We start from the raw sequence: 22802 nt of genomic DNA on the forward strand, positions 1-22802 counted from the left end.
TTAGAGTGAATAGCCTGTTCTGTGCAACACATTTTGTTTTGTTCAAGAGGCCAATTTAGAGCTTTCAGATTTTCACAAGGTCAATACAAACTGTACACACAAAGAAAAACAGAATTATCATAGACTGCTGTCTTCTCATTAAATGTATTGTGGAAAAAAAAACCCAAAACCAATAGAAAGTAGTTTCCAGGGTCTCTCCTGAATATAAGGCAACTTGTATTTCACTGCAGGAATCTTAATGTCACCAAAATATTTGTTTTCTTGTAATAAACCAGAACTAATGCAAACATACACTTGGTCTGATGGGAATTTAAGACTCAAAGAGACCATCTGGGTCATCAAAACAAGTTCTTTGAATCAGTGATTGACCTGGAATGGTCTAAGAAACATATATGCAAGTACCACAGAGCACAAAAGATTTTGTATTATCTCGTGACATATGACTGAACACCTTGGACCAAAGCATTATTTTGACACTCACATATAAAGTCTTAATTGTACGCATTTATTGTTCTTTTAAACCCAGAACTGTAAATCAGACTCCTTGTTCTCATGAACACAGCTAACCAATTTTGTTGTATTTATCCTTAATTTTGACATGGAAGACAGATAAAGAAGCTGCAGAGTTACTTTTGGTGTCAGTGATTTCACAAACAGGAAGAGAAAACCAAAGCATTGTGTATCTCCTGTAAAACAGGAGACAGAGATGCCTTTTTTGGTTACAAAACCTCTGTATATCCACTGAAAACAGAACTGATAGGACTAAGACACCAATCTTATACTTTTTGCCTGACTGCTTTAAAAGTAGCAAGCACCAATTGATTTGCTGTTCCTCCATTTGTAAAATTTACTTAAAATATCAGAGGATACATGTACCTTATCTTCATTCCACTTCCTCTCAGAAGGAAAGCAGGGCAGGGGAAGGGAACAGAGAGAGAGAGAACAAGCACACAAGCCAGAAGGAAAGGTAGAGCTACCCCATCAGGTGAAGGTATGAGGAAAATACTGCTGCGGTGGGCATCAGTGGTCAAGGATTGCAAATAAGAGAATCCCTGCAAATTACATGATGTGATCTAGTCTCCATTCACAGGCACAGCTGAAATCCAGTATAAGCTGGAATTGATACACCTGACCTAAAATCCTGAACCAAGAAAAGCTGTCTGATTTATGACCTCTTTATCATTGCCAGTTTTCAGGCCTTACATCATCGCAGAACATACAAACTAAACAATGCATACATAAACAAAGTCATTTCTAGAGCCAATTAATTCCCATATTTCGAGGCAAATGGATTGACACATCATGACTGTTTTCATAGGATTAGCAAAGACTACCTAATCAATTAAAACATTTAAAACAAAAATAAAAAAGAAAAAAAGAGAGATCTCTCTCATGCGGAGAGAAATCGGGCTGGAACCCTAGTTTCAGTGAACTAGAAAGTCTGGTTAAAATAAAAAAATCCCAATTCTCCGCCCCTGTTCACCACCCAAGTTTAAATTTTATTATAAGCAGACTGATTTCAGTCACAGCACAGACTGGCATAAGGAAAAAGGAAGAATACATGAAATATAGTTCTGAATTTAAATACTTTGCACTTATGTAGTACTCTCTACCCACAGATCTTGAGACACTTCACAAACTGTGAATAACTGCTCTTCTCACCTCCCATTTAAAGAAACAAAAGCAACAATGCTAAATCAAAAAGTAGCGAGAGCTGAGAAAGGACTTGCAGAAAGGTCTCACCTCCAAAGTAAAACCCATATTTGGATCAGTTTGACCCAAAATGGAAATTAAAATATCCATGCCCCAGAACTGGAAAATTTAGTTGCGGTATTCCAGAGTAATTTTCAGATTTTTAACTCATTTGCCTAGGCAGGGTCAGTGCTGAAATGGAAATCTGAAAGACTTCTGTTTGAAAAACATCAGAATATCTTAATTTTTTTAAAAGGAATTCACCCCGTTTGTCTCAGCCAATCACAGACTGAAGAAACAGCTTCAGTTCCCCAGAAGCTGTATTCTCAGCAAAACTGGCTATTGATCTGGCAATCCTTTAGACTGGCTGATGAGCAGTCTTCCATGTGATATGGCAGGGCCCTGGAAGGACTCCTCCTTCATGCTGCTTATTGAAAACAGCATCCATTTAGGTTTAAGAAACCAAACAAAAAAACCCTCCTTGCAGTTCCAGCAAATTAACTCATCAGTATTATCTTCCTTTGTTGAAGCTCCTTGAGCCTACTGGAAACATACATTTTCACTCCACTGACATTTTGCTGTTCTGCCTGTAAAACTCAGTGAAAAGCTACCTGTTTATCTTTGTGTGTACATCGACATAAGTTATGTCATTTGGCTGTTAGCAGCGTGATCAAAGTTCTAGGCACACAGGTTACTGACCTCACAACATGCTGTTTGAAATCACTGTATGACATAATTTGTGTTATTCTCTACGTCAATACTTATTTGATCTGCTGTCTACTATATTTACAACTGAACAAAATAAAGAGAACAGAAACTCCTACTCTATGCAGTTTTCTTAAGACATTCTCCTCTCTCAGTACAGGAATAATTTCAGCTATACTAGCAAATAGCCTACTTTTTAAGAATACAGATGTATAGGTATCTGCAATGAACATGAATAATTTCTAATGTTATTAGAAACTTAAACTCCCGGTTTAAGAATCATAGTTGAAAAACACGAACATCTCACTAAAATGTGCCAGACTTTCCTCTTTACCACTTCAGCTGAAAATCACTCAGAACTACTACAATCATGTTCCACATTTTCACTGCATGACGAAGTTCTGACATGGAAGTAACATCTGACTTCCATGAAGAAGTGTATGTGTAGCCAAATGAGACTGCGCTCCCAGCAACCAGTGACACTAAATTTCGATATGAGTAAATGATACAGAGGAAGGATGGGGACAAAGGCGACTGGAGGGGAAAGGGGAAGATGAGCAACAGACTTGCCTAATGAGAGGCCAGCAGTCCCAAGTTTGTGGTCTGTGCTCTCTTCCCATCATTGGCAGGCACTGGCATTAGTTGGGCTTTCCTCGGATCAGACCTGCATTGTGATACCACCTCACAAACTGCAGCCAAGGAGGAGGGGGAGGGTGGGGAGAGAAAAAGAAACAAAACAGAGAGAGGGGGTTACAGCTTTATACACCCAGTGCTTAGCTACACCATCCACCTAAAACTTAGAGCATCAGATAAAAAAAATTGGCATGTGCAACACAACCTCAAGCAGCACTGTGTCATAATTTGCAGGGTATAGCTACATTTGTTATACCTGAAATCAAGCCTCGTGTTTACTTGTAACAGCAAGAGCCATCTGATTAAAACAATAATAGAACTATAGCATCTATTTCTGAGTCACTAGTCTTGGATAATTAATTTGCCAAGAGCATGAGTCACCCAGTTAGAAATTAGTTAGAGAATGACACATTTCTAGCTTTATACTAATATTATCCTTAAAATAAAAGGATTCCCTCCTTATCCCGAAGTTGTTGCATGTTTTGATTCTTTTCACAGTGCCAAAATCTGCTTTATACAGAATATTTGGATTAATTGTTGGAATAATTATCTTCATTTTATAATGCCATTCACCCAGAAAGATCTTTATGTGCTTTATGAATGTGTGTGCATTCTTCAGTACACCCACATATATGACAAAGCGTGGTAGCGTGACAGTACTTGTTAACACTATACAAAAGCACCTGACTGGAACTGCAGTCAGATCCTATAATCTGTTGAAACAGCAAAAGGAAATTCAGAGGCACGAAACTGAATTACTAGCTACGGAATTTTGCCGTTTACATCTCAGTTTTTGCAAAATGGGGTTTATTCTGACTACAGAGGGTCCGATCAACCAGTGCTCAGTAATGCTCATCATTTCAGTGGAGACCTTTCAGTTTCTTCAGATTTCAGATGTGAGCAAACTTTCAGTAGGGAAGCCTGGCCTGTTTCAAAACTCCGCTTATCCTTGGCTGAAGCATGTTGTGACAACATCAGGCAGGGCAGCATCAAATTGAGAACTACATGCTGAACTGTGTTTGGAAATAGTCTCTAACTCTACAAGTCTGCATATGCCCAAAGTCTGCAATCCCGCCAGCCACCTGCATCTTTGACTCCTTGCTGAAGAACTGCCAAAGATGCAACTTCACAAGGAATTTAGCCAATCTAAGACTGCCTAACAGCAGAAAAGCAGCCCTGCCCTTTTGTCCCACCAGCATTTCTGCCTGCTCTTCTGCTGTCCCAGCGCCTGTTTGGCCACCGATTTGCCTGAAAATAATGCTATAAGAATGTGTTCAAAAATCAGCTGCTCATTAATCCACTCTTTGAGAAGCAACTGAGGCTTCATCAGTTTTCATCACCTTTCATCTGCTGGTCGACTTTCAGGGAAGAAGATTCTGTTTCTCTTCAAGGACTGCAAAGAGCACTGTAGTCCAATCGCATGGCACAAATACAGGCCCTTCTTTGCAGGAGTGTGACTTCATTCTATGCAGGGCAGATGTCTAGCATGTATTAAGCTCCCTGCCTTCTGTTTTTCCTACAGGATGATGGGCAATGCCCAGCCTGAAATACTAATAAAATATAAGCTTTAAAATAAAAATAATAAAAAAAAAGAAGACAAGCTCAGACCAAAACAGGAAATGCCTCAGGCCATGGGCTATTGTCAAAGAGCCATTATTTTCAAGTCCTGTAAAGATAAGTCACTGTTATGAAATTTGTTTTCTAAATGTTCGTTCCTTGCCCTTTTATCATGCTGTAGGATAACTGTCACCCAATACTAGATATGAATTTTGATATCTAAACTAAGAGGCTAGTGAAGAAAGCAAGGTTCCACCAGAGGGCAATTCAGGTTATGGTTATATTGCTTGCTGTACCATGTAGCATAACTGCACTTCCAAAACAAGAATTTAACTTAGGCCTGAAACTATTCTGAGCATTTCTCTCCACTAACTCTACAGGAAGCCCAAGCTAAAACATCTGAAGGTCAGTGGTGTGACTATCCCACTCCAATCGCATCTTCACGAGTTCAAGGAGAAGCCCCAAGCGCCCAAAGCCACGATGACATTCTGAGGAATGGTACATAATGTCAGAGGACAGCACTAGTTTCTGAGGTCAAGACAGACAGTTGACACTTGCCAAGAATAAAAGAAGCTCTGTCTTGGGTGTCAGTGCCAGAAAGATGAGTAATACTACACTGAGATACTGTAATGGCTACACTGTTAACATATCCTGCTCCTTGGCTTTAGCCCACATTACACGAGCAGTAAACTTCCTGCTCTGGAACCACATCTTTTTGAGGCACCTTATATTTTTGAGACACCGAAGTGTCCAGCCTTCTGGCTTCTACACAGAATTTATATATATCTACACATATGTACATATACACACGCCCCTTTAGAAATCTTTCAGTTTCTTCAGCTATCAGCTATACATCTGATATATATTTAGATATATCTTGGTATCTTGGCCAGTTTCCCTATTTCAGAATTGCTTTACTCTAGATATGTATTCACTTCATGTTCCAATTTATCTATCTTGTTAAGTTTCTAGTAAGGTAACAGAACAATAGTTGAGAATGTAGTGACCAGCAGAATGTCTTTCGTAAAATTTTCTGGAGCTGTTCCGAGGGCTCTGGGACCGTTAGACAGCTATTTGCAGCCTGTATGTTACATAACACTACCAAAGAAGAAACAGTATTCTCAAAAAAGTAATGCTAAGGATTAAAGCTTGAATTTCTTACACCATGAAGAACTGCCATATGCAGCCTGGAACTGAAATAAAACTTCTGAAACCTCAACTGAAATAACACTCAAACATATGTTTTGTTTTACGAAAGTCAATCCTGAGATTTTACCTTTAAATTCTGGTTACCCATGTTGGTATTTATATAGCACTGTGGGTGATTGAAAAAGAATCAACAACACATGGAGAGAAATAGTTTTACTAATCAGATTTGGAATTCATCCCCAGCCCTCAGCGTGGAGGTTACAAGCTAACACACCGTCTGCAAAGAAAATAAACGTTGTGTATGGCAAAAAGTGGCACCAGGCCTAGTCCGAGACTTGGAGATAAAAAGACATTATGCAAATATTTGCAGAACTTACGCACAGGATTAGAAATGGGAAAGGAAGGGAAGGGAAGGGAGGGGGAGAGGGAGAGGGAGAGGGAGAGGGAGAGGAGAGATGGGGCGTTTCACAGAATCAAACAAAATTTGGATACACACTTCAGAAAGCCTTCAGGAAATATAAGCAGCATATATATATCTATATAAAAAAAAAATGTTTTCTGAAGTAGCCAATGTTCCTGGACTGCATCTGTCCTTCTGTATCAACAATACGACTCCATTTTTATGTCCAAAGCATACAAGGACTTGAAATCCACAGGAAAACTAAGATGCAAAGTCATGGCTATGTGAAAACAGCGGCAAAGCTCATACTGACTTCTCTAAGTACAGGATTCAATTTATTATTCCTGCTGTAGAGCCATTTCTAACAGTATGTCCTGAGACATCAGTGTAACATTGACTATGAGGGAAGAATATTACACACCTAGTCAATACCAACTGCCAGTCTTCCTGCCTGTGGATTCTCTGTCAAGGTTTCCAATTATGTGATTACCAGTAGCTCAGAAATGCCTGGTTTACATGATTCAGCATGATCACAACCCAAAGTGAGACAGTGTATTGGGTATTGTTAGTATGGAGTTTATTTTCTGGGGCACATCACAAATGCCCCAGAAACTGTATTTAGCAACCAGTTCTATGGAAAAGGCATCTGTGCAGTCTTGTTCTTAAAAATACTAAAACAGCACATAATTTAAGAGTTGTCATAATTTCTTGTGTAAATATACTTTCACAAAAAAAAACTTTGTATATTTTTTAAACAATAGTTTTACTCTTCATAATATGTATCTTAAACAGCTGATAACTACACTATTTGCTACATGACTATGAATAAGTCAGACAAAACAGCTGATACGTTTATAGGACAAATACTTGTGTCACCATGTGAAAACAGTTCTCACCATTTTCTCCATCAGAGGCCACTTTTGCTGTTACGTTGATTAATACGATATTGCGTTGTTTGGCCCGATCAGCCTGTTCACGTCTAAATGCGTCAGCCCCTTTCAGCAATAAAGCAGAATACTTAGCCATCGCTAGTGGTCTTACAGCATCTGTTGCCAGAGTTACAGAAAGACCCTAGAAAAGGCAGAAGGAAAAAGAAAAAAGTAGAATTTTTTTTGCCCTCCAGTTAGTAAAGCTTCCATTTCTTTTGGTAGTAAAACATAGATAAATATATATCTATACACACAAAATATTTCTCAATTATTATGCATCTTGACAGCCTATTAATAGGCTATTAATTTTACTCCAAACTGGCAGTTCAAATGAGTAGGGTATATCATAGAAACATGTAAGAAACATATTTTATCATCATTTATGCTATGACGATGTTAAAAAGACGCTGTGGGCTAAGAATCCCACTATAATAGGAAAGCATGACTACAACTGCCCTAATGATCCTGCCTTGAAAAGCTTCCTGTTCATAATAACAAAAGATTTAAATATGGATGGGTGGAAAAAACATCCAGCACGCTAATACTGAAAAAATACTGAAAAAAATGAACTGCATTACTAATTCCTCAGAATAGCCAAGCCAATCACTTGTGTTAGTTGCTGGAGCCAGTATAGAACGCTATCACCATGGGCCCTTTGTTACACATGCTTTTTAAAGAGCTGTTCAATTTAATATAAGCTGGGAACCTAAGTACACCCATACACTTGGTAAGTACAGTGACCCAAGACACACAATGATGTCTTCAGTTTTGTTTTAAGCCTGGTGATGAGAGTTAGAAGGTTCTGATTTCAAAATGCTAGATCTGGCCTTCAAAATGGTGATTATTTGTATTAATGTATTACAGAGAATAACAGATTTTGAAACTTTTTGGTTTAATTACAAGATTAAAACGTTGGTTACAGCTGAAATGATCTCTTTAGCTCATCAGAGGATTATGCAATGATTCAAAGAGGAACAGAAGGAATAACCAGAGGGTTCAGGTAGAAGCAGGAAGAAACAGCGATAGCTTTTTTGTCTCATTTGCACTTTTTCCAAAGACTAAGTCTTGAGTTACACAAACTGAACAAAATACATCTCAGTGAATATATGCCAAATCTTCTCCTATATAAGACAGTACAGCTCCTTCTCAAGCAGTAATACTATGTTTGCCATATACGGGTTTTCAAATGAAGCTATGAAGATTTAAAAACATTATGCTGAGCACATGCAGCACATTTTCATTACACCAAACACTGGCATCATACCAGGTGGCCTCGCTGTGTCTACCAGAAGCACACACATGGCAGTACCTAAACAAGCCTTCTTAACATAAGCCCAGCTGTGAGCTCCCTGTCTCTTCTGTCCTCAGTGTATGACTTTTTAAACAACTATGACCACAAAAGCACAGGCAACCCCACACCTTACTTGCTGGAGCAGCCAACCCTGGGAAGCGCCAAAGGCCATCAGGGACCAAGCCTAGCACCAGGCTCTATGGCGTGCCTCCAGCTGCCCATCAGCGATCCCCTCCTTCCTCCCCAGGCTCCTGGCTCGCTACCTCACCCTGGCATGTGCTCCTCAAGCGCCCTCTTTGCCGGTGGGTCTATGATTCATTTTCCAGGCTGTATTTTATGCTCCCAGAGCACCTCAAAGGAGCAGCCTCATGACCATCTGCAAGCTCCTTCTGGTGACAGCTTCTTCCCACCCTGCCCAAAATCCAACAATTACTCAGTTAATCAAATCAGCCACAAAACGTCTGCAGCATTTGCGGGCAGGGGGCTGGCAGAAAGCCCCTGCTGCCCTGGGGAGAGGGCCCTGACGTCCCAGTCAGCCGCCCTTCACTGCCCGCCTCGCCGCCGCGGCTGGGGACACCACTGGGGCTGGGCCCCGACACCATCACCTGCCCCTGGGGCAAAGCCTCCCAAGGCGAGGAGCACCCAGGCAGTGCCTGGCTCCCCCAGCAGCCTTGCAGCCGGGTACCTTCCACTGGGGTCAGCCCAAGAGCCCAGCAGGGTCAGGGCAGCGGAGGGCGAGCTGCGGCTCAAGTGCGAGGCACTAACTCTGGATATTACTGCGAGCCTTCCGCTCAGGGCCGCGGCACCTTGTCTCCCGTAATTAATTTGATGTATGTTCATGTCTGTTGCAGGAAGAAATGCTGTGCTGGTCAGCTTACACAGGGTGGCAACATGAACATGTGTTTGCTTTCAGGTGACCATCTCTGTGCCACTGAGTTCAAGGGAAAGCTTGAACATATGCACACTAAAACACAAATTTTATACTGGCAAACCCAAGCCATTTTTCTCTTAAGTTTGTGACCTTAAAGCTAGCCTTGCTATCTCAGATGACACCAACTTTTAGAGAAAACCAAAAGGAGATGTTTCAGGAGGAATGAGCAGGAAACAAGAAAATAGGTAAAGAATCAAAATTCAGCCATAGAAAAATGATATTGAATGAACTGGGAAGTATGAGACTGAAGAAGTAGCTCATTGCTTAAAAGAGAAGATAAGGGAAAACGTACCTGTATTACTAAAGAAAAATAAGCAGATGAGGAGCCTGCAAAATCATGACTTCACAACATCAGCTGCATATGCATTAAAAATAATGTCACCTGAAGGTAACTGATGGGAGTGGGCCAGTGAGGGTACCATTATATAGGTTCAAATTAAAGGAACCATGAAATGCATCCATAAGACCGTGCAAACAACAAGATAAATGACAAGAGCTGCCCAGAAAGCTAGGGGTGAAAAAGGGCTGACGTGACAGACTACCAAGACGATAACACAACGCACCACTTTCCTCCAAGACACCTGTGTGACACAGAACAAGCTTTCTGTGCCAGACGGCTCCAAACAAACAACAACCCCTGCAGAAGGACTTTGCCTCCAAACAGGACAGGAAGGCAGCGCTGTCAGGGCACGGGGAAGTACAGCAGAACCAGGAGTGCGGCGGGGAAACTCAGGTACTTGGTTAATTCCCTGGGGAAGGTGAGTTGAGTACAAAGAAGCTGAAGCCAGTCCTGGTTTGGCTGCTGCTCAGATGTGCTGAAGGATGCTGGGCCAAGTCCCAGCATTGTTGACTGTGTCTCTAATTACTTCTGACAGCAATGTAAAAGCTAGCTGAGATATGGCGTCTCGTTGGGCATCATCGTATCACTCGGATGAGTAGACTATCCACAACTTCTGAATCCTGTCCCAAATACAAGGAGCATAAGTTTCTAAGGGTAATGGTGAGGGTTCTAACAAGTCATCTATCAAAAAATCTTCTCCTCTTGGGGAGTGGCAACCTTGCTCCACAAGTTAAAAAGAATTTGAAAAGAAACAGAATCAAATGGCAGGGGTGAATGAGTTAACAGTTTTGGCAGCAGATATTTTTGTTGTAACTGGCTGTCCTTGCACAAACCACTTAAAGGAGAATATATTGGTGGAAAGCCATAAAGGTTATTTACATAGATGGAGTTTCATCATCTCCCACTCCAAAACAGGCTGGGTTGGTTATGCTGATCTAATGTTTTTTCTTTATCATGGTTTGTGTAGGCTAGGAGCACATGTGATTGTGTTTTAGTTTGCTCTCTTAGTATGCTGATGGTAGTCTTTTGAGATACTAGTTCAAATTATGCAGCATATGCTGTATTGTAATAAACAGTTTCAGAACCCTAATATTAAAAGAAAACCAAAATATTGCTTACACCATGAGCTTTGTTATGCACCAACATAGCAAGAAAAATTTTCTGCAGGAAATAGCCCCCAACCTTTTTAGGAATATACCTTACAAACTATTCCGAGATCATCTTCAGTCTTCCTTTCCGACAAGGAGGGGAGAACAACCTTCAGGTTTGCTCCCAGGAGTTGATTTTTCCCTTTCTCTGAGAGCCATTCTCAGTCCCCTCCTGGTACGAAAAAGGTGGTTTGGCATTAGGTTAGTTCAGTAGTTTGAATTCACTGTTCTGTTCAGGATAGAAACCACAATACTTTTTAAAAAATTGCCAAAGTCTTAAAGAATATCTACAAGAGCTTTTCAGTTTTGTTGGGCAAAAAATTTCGATTTTAACTTTACATAATTTTCTGCTCTTAAAACAGACCAACTGTTGGACCATGGCCTGCGTCTGAACTGAAATCAAGTACACATCTTTAACTGATAGGACATTGCCTCTGTTTAAAGCAAGGTGGGATTTAACCTTAAAGACTACCTCATCAAAGCAGCTGATACAGGATCTGTGTAGAATTATTCTTTTACAGACTTGCCTGCACTAGCTGGCATTCTTTCCTTCAAGTGAAAGACAAACATTTGGTTTTGGTAGCTACCAACTACTTTCAAGTTACTTTTCCTTTTATTTCCATTGAAAACGGGCAGCCGTTCCATATTAAAGTTCAAAGAATCCCTGTCTGAGTCTAAAGAGAAACTTATGGTGACTTCTGTTACCGAAACCTGTACATTTCGATACCCTGACGTTCTAGAAAAGGACGATCTGTTTGGCATTACGACACCGTTTTGAAAACAAAGCCAAGGGATTGCTCTCATTGCTGTTTAAGAAATTAAATCCCTATCATACAAACGTGGTATCAAACAATAATTTCCACCTGAGGAAGGTTTTAAACAAAGATACCTTACTAAGCATCTTCCACAGCTGTCACTCTGTCAGTATTGTAACCCGGGGTGAGGAACAGGCACAGCCTGAACTTAAAACCGGAGTTTCCCAATCCTGCTGATCCCCGCTGTGCAGCTTGAGCAGGTCACCTGGCCCTTTCACTGCCTGCAAACAGTGATTATCCTGTTTATATACTACTGCAAAGCCTCAGCTTGCCTCCCAGCCTGCAGAACGCCCGTGGAGATAGCACCGCTGTAATCACCCGGAGTATCGACGAGCTCCAACTTACGTGGGTCTTTCTGCCAGATCTGAGGGAGGCAAAGCCCGGGCACCGCGGGCGGCGAGGCGAGGCGAGGCGAGGGCAGGCCGCGAGGCAGGCCCGGCGGCGCCAGGGCGACTTCCCGTGGCAGTCGAGGTCCTGCTGCCGCTGAGGGGCCATGCCCGGCCGGCTGTGGGTGCGTGCAGCACGGAATCCCCACTCACCACCCCCGGTACGCCGCTCCCACGGCAAAGCCCAACCGGAGAGGAAACCCCGCCCGACGGGACTACATTTCCCGTCGTGCCTTTCGCCGCGGCCACGCCCCCACCCTCCCAGAGGGCCGCGCGGCGCCGCGCACGGCCATTGGTTGGATTTGAAAAGAAGCCGCGGCCGCGTCGGTTGCGCCGCGTTGGTTGCGCCGCAGCGGTTGCCTGGGTTATTGAGGGGCGCGGACCGGCGCGGCGCGGCGCGGCGCGCTGCCCTGCCTGCCTTCACCCCGCCGCGGCGGCGGCCGGGCCCGCCCAGCGCGGCCGTGAGCTCTCAGGTAAGCCTGTGCGGGTTGCGGGGTTCTTGCTGGGGGAGGGAAAGAGGCGGTGGTTGCTGCCTGGGGGTGGGGGGGGCGCGGGGAAGTAGCGTGGGCGGCCGCTTCCCCTCGTTTGTCCCTGCCGCGATCGTGGTTGCTACCGTGGGGGAGAAGTCGCTGGTGGGGGTGTGTGAAACCTCGGTGCTGGAGCTGCAGGGCTGGGGCGCTGCAGTGCCCCGTAAGAACGGGAAAAGCGTGCAAAGCCTTGACGGGAAAAGCTAATATTTGCAGAGAGAAAACTTTCCAGTTTTAATTTTTCAACTGTAAGGGCTGCTGTTTTATGTTTATATAAATTGCCAGGCTGCTTGTGCGGGCCGGAGCCTGTTCTTGCCGTGCGTGAGGGGGCTGCGGCGGCGCCCCGCTGCGCGTGCCGCTCTGCACCCCGCTCCCGCCGGGTGCCTGCAGCTCTAAGCTCCGTGGTCACCGTGAGCAGGGCTGCAACAGCGTGTCCCAGCACGCAGGTACCTTGCAGTGCCTACAGCCGGACAATGTACTGTTCACACCAGAATATCTAAGGTAATTACAGTGCCGTACTGTAATTACGGGGGGAGGTGGATGGTCCGCGTCTGGAGTTACGGATGCCGTCAGTGGTTGAACATTACGGGTCTGAGCGCTGGGCTCGTGTGAAGACTTTCAGTTCCAGCTTTGCACAGGTAGCTTAATATTTGTCTTTTCCTTCTTATGTGGAGAGGCTCAGAATGAGAGCATAATCTTGATAAATCACACTTTAAAATAAGCTTGTGCTTAAAGCAACTAAATGTCAGTTACCTAACAAATGTTTCCTTTCAAGGATAAAGGGGATAAAAGAGTGTTGCGGTGTGACTTTGTGTAACTGATGAGAAAGACTTCTAGAGCGTGACAGCACAGGTATGTTTCATTCAACAGTAGCTTATTCACAGGTCAGTGTTTGTTCAAGCTGTGATAATATTTCAGGCCAAGTTTTTCCTGGTTTTCATACAGTTGCCTGACAAAAGCTGTAGATTAGAAGAAACAAAGTAAACATCACTGCTTAGTTCAGGTATAGTTTTACCTCACTTGCAGCTGGGTTATGTTTGCCTAGCTTCATGAAGTTCTGTACCTGCCTTTACAGGCTAGATAGGAAGGCCAAGCTGTTAAGTGTTTTGACATGTGCTGACATGTTCCAGGTGTTATGCTGAGGGGAACAAAATGTTATGACTGCTTAACAGACGAGGCTCTTCCTCAGGAGAGGGGCTTTGAACCAGCCCTGGTCTCTCCATTGCCTTAAAGAACACTGCAAATTCTCCATTAGTGTTTAGAGAGACAATGTTTATGCATCGCTGTAGCATAGACATGGGAATGTAATATTAGAAGACAGTTGAATCGTTAAGTCCAAAGCTTCAAAACTGTAGGAGGCCATGTGGTAGGTGTCTAACTGTTAGAATGCCTGCTGCCGTAGTAAGAGTACTTGCTCAATGAGTTATTTTAAACTTAATCTGTTACAAAAGCTGCCAAGTCGCATCTGTAATATCACAGGAAAAAGCAATAGGAGAGTAAAGTGCAGGCAAAACATACTAATATTTTTAAGCAAAATGTACTTTTTAAAGGTTATTTTGAAATTACCTGTATATTATTGTCTAGGAAAGAAACAGGAGGAGCTGGAGCTCTGTGCCCACTCAGAAGGTTATGACATCACAGGAGTAACTGAAACATGGTGGAACAACTCAAATGACTGGGGGATCGCAATGGACTGTTATAGGCTCTTTTGTAAAGACAGGCAGGGTAGAAGAGGTGGAGGAGTAGCGCTCTATGTTTGTGTAGAGTAGCTACAAAGAAGATGGAGACTCCCTTTTTACACGGAGTCCCATGGAGAGGACAAGGGCGATGGACACAAGTTGCTCTTGGGGAGATTCCAACTGGACACAAGAGGGAAATTTTTCACAGTGAGGACAGTCACCACTGGAATAATCTCCCCAGGGAAGGGCTTGCCTCGGCCACGTTGGACACCTTCAAGAGTCGTCTGGACAGGGTGCTGGGCCATCTTGTCTAGGCTGGGCTCTTCCCAGAAAGGTTGGCCTAGATGATCCCTGAGGTCCCTTCCAACCTGGGATTCTGTGATTATCAACACTGAATCAATTTACTTTCATTTTCTATAGCAAATTTTCACTGCCCAAATTCTGAGATGCACAAAAATAGTTAAATTATGCATTAATTTCCATCTGTTGGTCTTTCGAATGTCTCTGAACTCTGTCTTGTATTAAGCTATGTTGTGTTAGCGTTAAAATACCAACTATTTATCAGGCCCTGCAGGGATAACCATGAAGTTTGGCTTACTGTTGCAATGAGCTTGTATTCTAAATGGACGCTATAACAGGGTGATGAAGGAGATGTGGATTGTTTGGGGGTTTTTTTGTTTGTTTTTTTTTAATTATATCTTTCTCATTGGACATGGGTTTTAGCAAGATTGTGGTATTTGTGTAAGGCTTTTCCCTGGTAAACACTTGCTTTCACTGAAAGAAGAATGGTTGTTCTTGTTTCATTGTGGTGTGAACCCCTCTGCAGACCCTCTCCCCAGCTATCGGAAACTTGCTATGTAAATTATGAGTAGGATGAAGAAAGCTTTCTCCTTAAAGAAATTGCAGCTATCAGTCTTAAAATGATTTTTCTTCTAAGGGGCTTCAGAAACTCTACGTTATGTAATCAGAGAGCAAAAAATAGTTGTATCTTGCAGGATGGAACCACCATTGGATAATGAGAAATTTTTCAGACCATCCTATATTGCTGGTGTTGAGTCATCTCAAAGAACAGCACCAGTAAATCTGGAAGATATTAGAACAGATCTCTCTGCTGAATTTTCTTTGATTTCGTCAAGCTCAGATGCAAGCTGGGTAAGCAAGCTTTAATGTTTGCATTGTTTGGATATTTGTTTTAAATAAGCTTAGTCCTTTCATCAACAGGAATAATCAGAATTTTACAGAGAAAATGAAAAGCATCTTTAGAATGCCTTTAGTTTGAAGGAGATATATAAGATAAGACTCAGTTTTGTGGTACTGCATTGATATCTTACTGGGTGCATCAGTCTCGTGAATGAGGCTAACTGCTAGTTGAGGTCAGCTTAATCATAGAATGTTTTTGTGGGTTTCGTTCTTGATCTCTAGTTGGCCTGAATGTAGTATGTACATATATTTGTGCTGCAAGACTATTAATTCTAAGTTATCACAGCATGCTTCTGCAGGGGCCTAAGCACTTTTAAAAACTGATGGGAAGCAAGAGTAATTTACTACATGTTGTCAAATAGGTCTGTTCAGAATAGCCTGATGAAAAGAAAACTGTCTTAACATGCTAGCTATCAGACAAAGAATCTAGTAATTCTAACTTCCTTAATTTTTTTTTTTTTTCAATTTAAGAGGAGCAGTTTGGAGTCGAAGGGACACATACAAGTTTGCCTGCGTATTAGGCCACCTACATCGTTGGAAAGAGAAAATGAATTGCAGGTGTGACATTTATTTAGTTTAAAAATACTTTAAAATTACTTTTTCCTGTAAGCTGAGCTCTTTTATACTATTTTCATGCCTGCATTGCTTGTGCTTCCTTTTAATAGGACTGCATTTCAATTGAAGACTCAACAAGCATCATACTGAAGCCGCCAAAAAATTCTTTGGGTCAACTAAGTGAAAAAACTGCTGGACAGCCAATGCAGAAGTTCACTTTTTCACAAGTAAATGAATTGTCTTTATAAATTTTTAATTTATTACTGGAAAAGATTATTAACTTATTTAATACCAAGCAAACTAGAGTTTTAACTGTCAATAGTCTTTAAGATTACAAACGTACAGCATTTAAAAGATTCTTTAGAAGTCTCTTATGATTGCTTAAAGAAAGTAAAGGTATTTCTTTGTCATGCTTAGGTGTTTGGACCTGAAACAACTCAAGAAGAATTCTTTGACGGTGTCATGAAGCAATCAGTGCAAGATTTCTTAGACGGATATAACCGTCTTATTTTTACATATGGTGTTACAAACGCTGGGAAAACCTACACATTCCAAGGTATAAGTAGAAAAGTGTTCTCCTTGAATGAACTTCCTTTTTTTTTAAAAGTGAGGGTTGCTTCTAGCAGAAATATTTATTTAATTTAACTTTAGGCCCTATACATTGGCTTCTCTTGAAAGTTAATAAATAGCCTTTGAAAGACTCCTTCCATAAAAAATATCACTAAATTGACAACAGACAGAATCACTGCCAGGGTTTATATAAGCATATAGTGACATTTCTTTGTAAGGCTGTAATAATTTCAACCAGGGGTGTGTCATCTTTTTATTCCCCTCCAAGCATCTAAAATGTCAGAGAGGAGGGGGAATTAGGAAAATACATCTATATATCAGGATGTGAAAAGTGTTTCAGTCACTCTACACCAGACTAGAACTTTGTTCTTTTTTTTTTATTGTTATGAAGGTCATATGCATCTTATTCCTGATTTGAAGACAGTGCATATAGTATTTGAGTCTGTTTCAATTGTTGTAGGTAGAGAATAAACACTTCTAAACATGTTTGATTACTTCCAAGTATTTCTGTCTTGCCTCAAGTTTCCAAGCCTATCAATAATATCCTAGGAGACCTTGTCTCCTGTTGCACTATTTCTGTGCTGTTAAAGCTCAATATCCTTTCTGGTCAGATGATGTAATTCCTTAATTATTTTTCAGAGCATTTTAATAAACAAGGTGTTTTGATTTCACATGGAAACCGTTTCTCCTATAATGAAATGGCAGTTCTAGATGATGTGCTACTTATTTTATGCAGAGGAGTAGTAGAAGGACAATTAATTCTGTGCCATATGAAATTGATCTTTATTGAAGTGACTCTGTCTTCTATGTCATCTTCTGTTAGGTGGATTAATGATAACTCGAATTACTAGCAGTAGTCTTCAGTTATAATCTGGGGCAATAATAGGATGCTCTTTCCTGTCTTAATTAATAATAGGTAAATAACAAAAACCAAAATTCCTAACATGTACAGTCCCCCATGCTTGACTAGTTTGGGGTGTGTTGTGTGGTGTGGTTCTTCAAGAATTCTTTTTTATTCACATCTTTTCAGACTCTGGAGACTTTTTCATAGTATTATATTTTTAGGACTTAAATATCAACTTGTGATATGAATTGGCAGGGCAGAATGTTGCCTACTGGGTGCTAAGATTTCATCTTATGGTTATTCCCAGTATCATCAACACAGCCTTTCCACTTTGGCATTACATGGGAGCCTCTATTCTGTCACTGGCAAAGGACTTAAGTAAAGGATGAAGCAGTCTTTTTAGGACTGTTCATTGTTCTCCAGTGGCTGTTACTTTGTTCATGTTAAGTTGAATTACAAGTGGCATTAAAATAAAAAAGAGATGAGAAGAATCAAATGTAATGCAACAATACTTTAACTTAATGTGTTATCTGGTTAATAGCTCGGTGTTTGAGTGCCAACCAGATTTTGCATAGGTTCTGACTTAGGCAACACAGCTAGTGCTGTAACTGATAAAAGCCCATCTGTTTCAGGAATAGGAGAAATTACATCAGAGGCTGGAAGATGATGCTGTCAGAGTCTGAGACAGAACAGTAGCTTCACTCTCTCTCCCCTTGACAACTTCTCTCTGGTTTAGAAATCAAAATTAAGTGAACCCTTTTTAAACTTGCATCTTGATTTAGAAAGATCAACGTGCTTTGAGGCTTTTATTTGACTCCTTTGTGCCTTTCAGGTGCAAAAGTAGTATGCTCTGATTAAAAGGTCTGGGACAGGGAAAGGAATGAGTCTTCATACGGCTTCTAGAACTTTTTTTGTAGGGTCTGTGGAATTAGTACAGGAATGTAACTGAGAGATCAGCCAGCAGTTGTATTTCAAGATTACTTCCTTGAGAGAGAGTGAAGGTACCCTGTGAAATGTAATAGAAAAACTACAAATCTCTATTAAATGTCTGTTGTTTGTGGTTGTTTTTTTTTTTTTCCTCAAGGCTAAGCTTATGCAGAACACCCCAGCAGTTTTTGCTTTATGTTATGCCCCTTACTGTCTAAGGAGTAGAACATGAGCTGTTGTTGAAACCCAAATACCTTTCAAAACACTGTCACTTCTGTTACCTTCAGAATACAAAAAAACCAGTCTCGTGCTATAAGTGGCCTCCAAATTCCTCACGTGTGCTTTGAGATTAGAATTGCTTATCTTTCTGTCTTCATTTATGTGTATACCTTGTTCACAGTAATAATTGGGATCTTTCTTTTGTATGCTGCTTACAGGGACAGAAGATGATGCTGGTATTCTGCCAAGGACTATGGATATGTTGTTTAAAAGTATTGAAGGAAGGCTATACACAGCAATGGATGTCAAACCCCATCGGTGTAGAGATTACATAAAGCTGACTAAAGATCAAGTGAAAGAAGAAACTGCGATTAAAAGTTCAATACTTCGCCTAACAAAAGAGGTAGAAGAGCACTATTTTCTATACTGATGAGTACACACATCTTCAGATAGTTCAGTGTTACCCTGTTCATTTTTCAATGGGAAGAGACTACTTGTATTTAAGCATGGATGTGTCTATTTGCTCTCAGCTAGCTATTCAGATTAGCAGTAAAGTGAGCAGTAGAGCTGATGAATACTGTTCTGTGGATTTCAGTCCTGTGGCTGAATACTTGACAGGATTTAAATGTTCCGTTTTGGTTTTTTTTCCCCCCTATAGCTTGGGCACCTGATAATTTACCCTTTGAGGTTCCTGGTACTTATTAAGGACTGAATGCAAATAGTCTCTCCATTTGTAGGCATGTTACTAGGTCTGCTCCCTTAAACAATTTACTGTTTTTCAGGATACTTGAAAGAAAATAATAATTTTGAGGTTGTTTCCCTCTTCCAGTTTGGCAAATACCCTCAAAGGGAGCAAAAATATTTTTGAAACAGAAGATCTATAAAGCCAGTGGACTTCTAGAGATTTGATTTAAAATGCGTTTCTGCTGGACTTTATTCCTAAAGAAATCACTGTAGGGCAGTCCAGAAATACACTTCAGTTTCATGAGTTGTCTGGAATTCTCAAGCTGTTTAGTCCAATTAGTTATGGGGGATTTACGCTTGTAAAAAGTACACCTTTTTCTTTGTGTGTGTTTTAATTTTGAAACTAATGGAATAATAGCATATGCTCAGGGTTTTTTTTTCTAGGAGTTGGAGCTAGAAAGGGATTATTGTGGCCTGTGGTAGGTTTCTGTTGGTGTGTAATGTTTTTTTGTTTGGGTGGGTTTTTTTCAGTGGAAAGAATTAACCATCTCCCTAATGGTATGCTAAGTTATAATGGGGTGTTCTGGCTGTTGTGGGATGGAATATATCTGTTACCTGGATTTGTATCCATGAGTTAACTGGACTTCTCCAGTATAGAAGGCAGGTGGCAGCAAAATTCTTCAAGACTTCACTTCAGAAGCATAGGCATATGTTAAATCTAGCTCTAGCAGTCTTCAAGGACTTCAGAAAAACCTGTCATGGATGTGTGTTTGAATACACATATATGTCCACTCTAGTTTGTACAACTCATTATAAAAACAATACTTCAGCTTGCTGGGTGGGTGTTTTTATAAGTGTAAAGCTTAAACCTAAAAGTCTTGATTACATAAATATTTAAATATTTCACGAATCACATTATGGAATCCCAGCTTTATATGAAATATATTTAAACATTTAAATATTTAAATTAAATTAAATTTAAATTTAAACATCTAAAAAAGGGCAACCCAAACCACACCTGTGTTTTAATCGGTGTTTCTTCTCTTAGGCATACTGGTTTTGGTAGATGAGTTGCATTTCTTTGCAGTTCTGTGCCTAAAAAAGCCAACCAACCAAAACTAACACTGGGAACGGAATGTATGTGTGTGAAATTCATGAGCTCTAACTATAGGGGTTTATTTTATTTTTCTTTTTTGTTTGTTTTGTTAAAGAGCAGAAGAACTTTCTTTTCTTTCTAAAACTTAGGCTTTATTTCAACTGTGGAAGTCTACAGCCTGCATGATGAAGCAATAAGTTGGTCACTTAAATTAAGTGAAAGAATGTTCTATGTTTACATCTGTCTGAGGGTTGACCTAGTAAGCTGTAAGATATGGAATCCTGAATTAGCAAAATAACAGTAATAAAAAGCTTTAGGACTCTCTAGATTCACCAGGTTGTGTAATGTGTAAACTGCAGCTGGAGTCCTGCAAATCATCCTGTTAAATCACCCGCTTTCTGTGTAGGCTCCCACTTCTATTTTTTTGTGGTTAATTTTCTTACAGTACAGCAAACCGAAATGCTATATACTGTGATAGGGCCTGATGTAAGGGAAGTGTCAGGAATGAGTATTAAAGAAAGAATATGAATGTTTCAGGTTCTAATTGAATCAAATTCATAATTTCAATAGGAGCATACAGGTGCATTGAACTAGGCACGACGTGTAGGCAGGATCTTTGTATAGGCTTATTGCAGCTACCTTGTATTCCTATGTAGCAGGATACAAAAGTAACTGGTGGTGTACTGGTGATGTTCTGTCAACAATATATCTTGAAGTCTGTTTTCTGTTGTAGGTAGACCATCAAAATAACTCTAGCAACAAAGCACCAGCTGATTCTAAAGGTATGTTTAATATAAAAGAATTGCAATTAAAGTCGGAAAAGAAACTTTAAGGTCAATAACTGACCTTCTTCCAGGGTCACTTCTACTCCCAGGGATTCTGGCCTATGTTAATAAAATGACTACTTGGCATTTCTATATGCCTGTGAATTGGAGAGTGAGCAAGTTACCTGGGCAAAAACCACAAGGATAAAATGGTTAGAAGAATTCCTGAACGGGCATTAAACGAACTGAAACTATAGCAAGGAAAAGTAGTGCTACTTATGCTATGGGCCCTAGTGGTATCCTGACAGTCTTTTAGAGTACCTGTATATAAATAGATAAACCTAATCTAGCATTTAAAAACTACCTAAATACTAGGTTTGCTTTAAAAAGTCAGAATGAAGTGTGCTTCTCAGTTTAATTCTCTGTCCTCTAAAGATATTGAAGAGACTTAAATCATTCTAACCAAGCTGTACGTGTTTGATAGAATTTGCAAGTGGAAAAGGAAGTGGTAGAGTAGGTGTCTCTTGCATATATGTAGGGTAAGCATGTGAATTCCAGGTACTAAAGAAAGGCGGGGGGAAATGCCAGTGGTCTTCCTAGAAGGCTGCTGTAACATCAATTTTGACGTCTTAATTTTTAAAATAAAATTCACTTCAATAGGCCTATAATGATTTGTAATATTTTGTACTTGGCAGACTTCGAAGAACTCGTAGACATGGAACAATCTAGAACTAGTATAGAAAAATACATGAAGTTTTCTGTTTGGGTTTCATTTTTCGAGATTTACAATGAATGTTTTTATGATCTCCTGATGCCTGTATCAAATGACAAGAAAAGAAAAACACTACGCCTCGCTCAAGACATCAAGGGATGTTCTTATGTAAAAGGTGATTAGAATACATTGCAAATTGCCAAATGTGTAACTTGAAAATTCAGTCTTCCTGTAACAATATTTCTTTCTAGATTAGAAAACTCTTAACCGCGTTCATTGTGGCACTAGAAATGTCTACCCTGAGTATGAAAGGCAACAATCTACGCACGTAGAAGTACTGTGCCTTTAATAGCATTTTCTCTTTATTCTTGACTGTAACCCTTAAAAGCCTGCTTGCCCTCCACTGCCTTGATATTTTTTTGAAATGGGAGAAATATTGAAAACAACTGACAAATTTGTTAGCAGTCTGAGTTTTTCCATTTCCTTAAAACTCCAAAAGTTCTTAACTATAGTTACAATTGGCTCAACAGGTTTTTTTTTTACGATTTTCTATAGAGAAATATACTTCAGAGAATACATGAGAGAAAGTTCAGTTTGACTAAAAATTACATTTTACAGTACTCTTGTTTTATCAAACCTGTCATGTTGGGGGCAGGGAGTTAACAGAACACAAAATAACTGTTCAGTGGTTTTCTGGCCATGGGAAAAATAGGGTTTGAAACTTGTTTGATTTGTTACAGGTTCTTTGGACAATCAAGACATCAATTCTAGATTAAAGGCTTTCTTTTTGGTAGGTGTTTGGCCTGCTGCTTTTATCTTTTATATGCCAAACTATAGATTCAAAAAGCTGAATTGGACAATAGACCCATCTCCATTTCTTCAAAGACTAGAAAATGGGTGAAGTAGGAAATAGTCTGCTCTGCACTATGCTTCAGCATAATTTTTTTAATAAAGCTTGGAAGCATAAGGCTGTTCCTGATGTTATTGAGGAAAGCCAGTTAATGATTTTCTTGTTTTTTCTTGGTCACAGCTGGTGGTTTCTCTAGTAC

General features: G+C 40.4%; 2 protein-coding genes across 6 annotated transcripts in view; one reads left to right on the top strand and one right to left on the bottom strand.

Annotated features, from left to right (window-relative positions):
* PANK1 (pantothenate kinase 1) overlaps nucleotides 1–12207 on the bottom strand; it is a 51634-nt gene extending 39427 nt beyond the window's left edge. The window contains exons 1-4 of one of the 2 annotated variants that reach the window (XM_075107833.1): nucleotides 11936–12144; nucleotides 11665–11811; nucleotides 10826–10947; nucleotides 7033–7207 (exon numbers count right to left, since the gene is read on the bottom strand). The gene's annotated coding sequence lies outside the window, so the exon portion shown is untranslated. Of the gene's footprint in view, nucleotides 1–7032; nucleotides 7208–10825; nucleotides 10948–11664; nucleotides 11812–11935 lie in introns of both variants that reach the window. The other variant, XM_075107834.1, reaches the window with a different exon arrangement.
* Nucleotides 12208–12293: 86 nt separating this feature from the next.
* The window catches only part of KIF20B (kinesin family member 20B), a 44384-nt gene continuing 33875 nt past the window's right edge, over nucleotides 12294–22802 (top strand). For 2 of the 4 annotated variants that reach the window (XM_075107818.1, XM_075107821.1), the window contains exons 1-9: nucleotides 12335–12449; nucleotides 13279–13355; nucleotides 15178–15334; nucleotides 15854–15940; nucleotides 16048–16164; nucleotides 16355–16493; nucleotides 18716–18900; nucleotides 21011–21059; nucleotides 21737–21928. In XM_075107818.1, the coding sequence (XP_074963919.1) occupies nucleotides 15179–15334; nucleotides 15854–15940; nucleotides 16048–16164; nucleotides 16355–16493; nucleotides 18716–18900; nucleotides 21011–21059; nucleotides 21737–21928 (925 nt within the window). In that variant the 5' untranslated portion in view covers nucleotides 12335–12449; nucleotides 13279–13355; nucleotide 15178. Of the gene's footprint in view, nucleotides 12450–13278; nucleotides 13356–14087; nucleotides 15335–15853; nucleotides 15941–16047; nucleotides 16165–16354; nucleotides 16494–18715; nucleotides 18901–21010; nucleotides 21060–21736; nucleotides 21929–22802 lie in introns of all 4 variants that reach the window. The other 2 variants (XM_075107819.1, XM_075107820.1) reach the window with 2 other exon arrangements.

Source organism: Phalacrocorax aristotelis, chromosome 12 (assembly GCF_949628215.1).
Source record: "Phalacrocorax aristotelis chromosome 12, bGulAri2.1, whole genome shotgun sequence".
NCBI classification, from domain to species: Eukaryota; Metazoa; Chordata; class Aves; order Suliformes; family Phalacrocoracidae; genus Phalacrocorax; species Phalacrocorax aristotelis.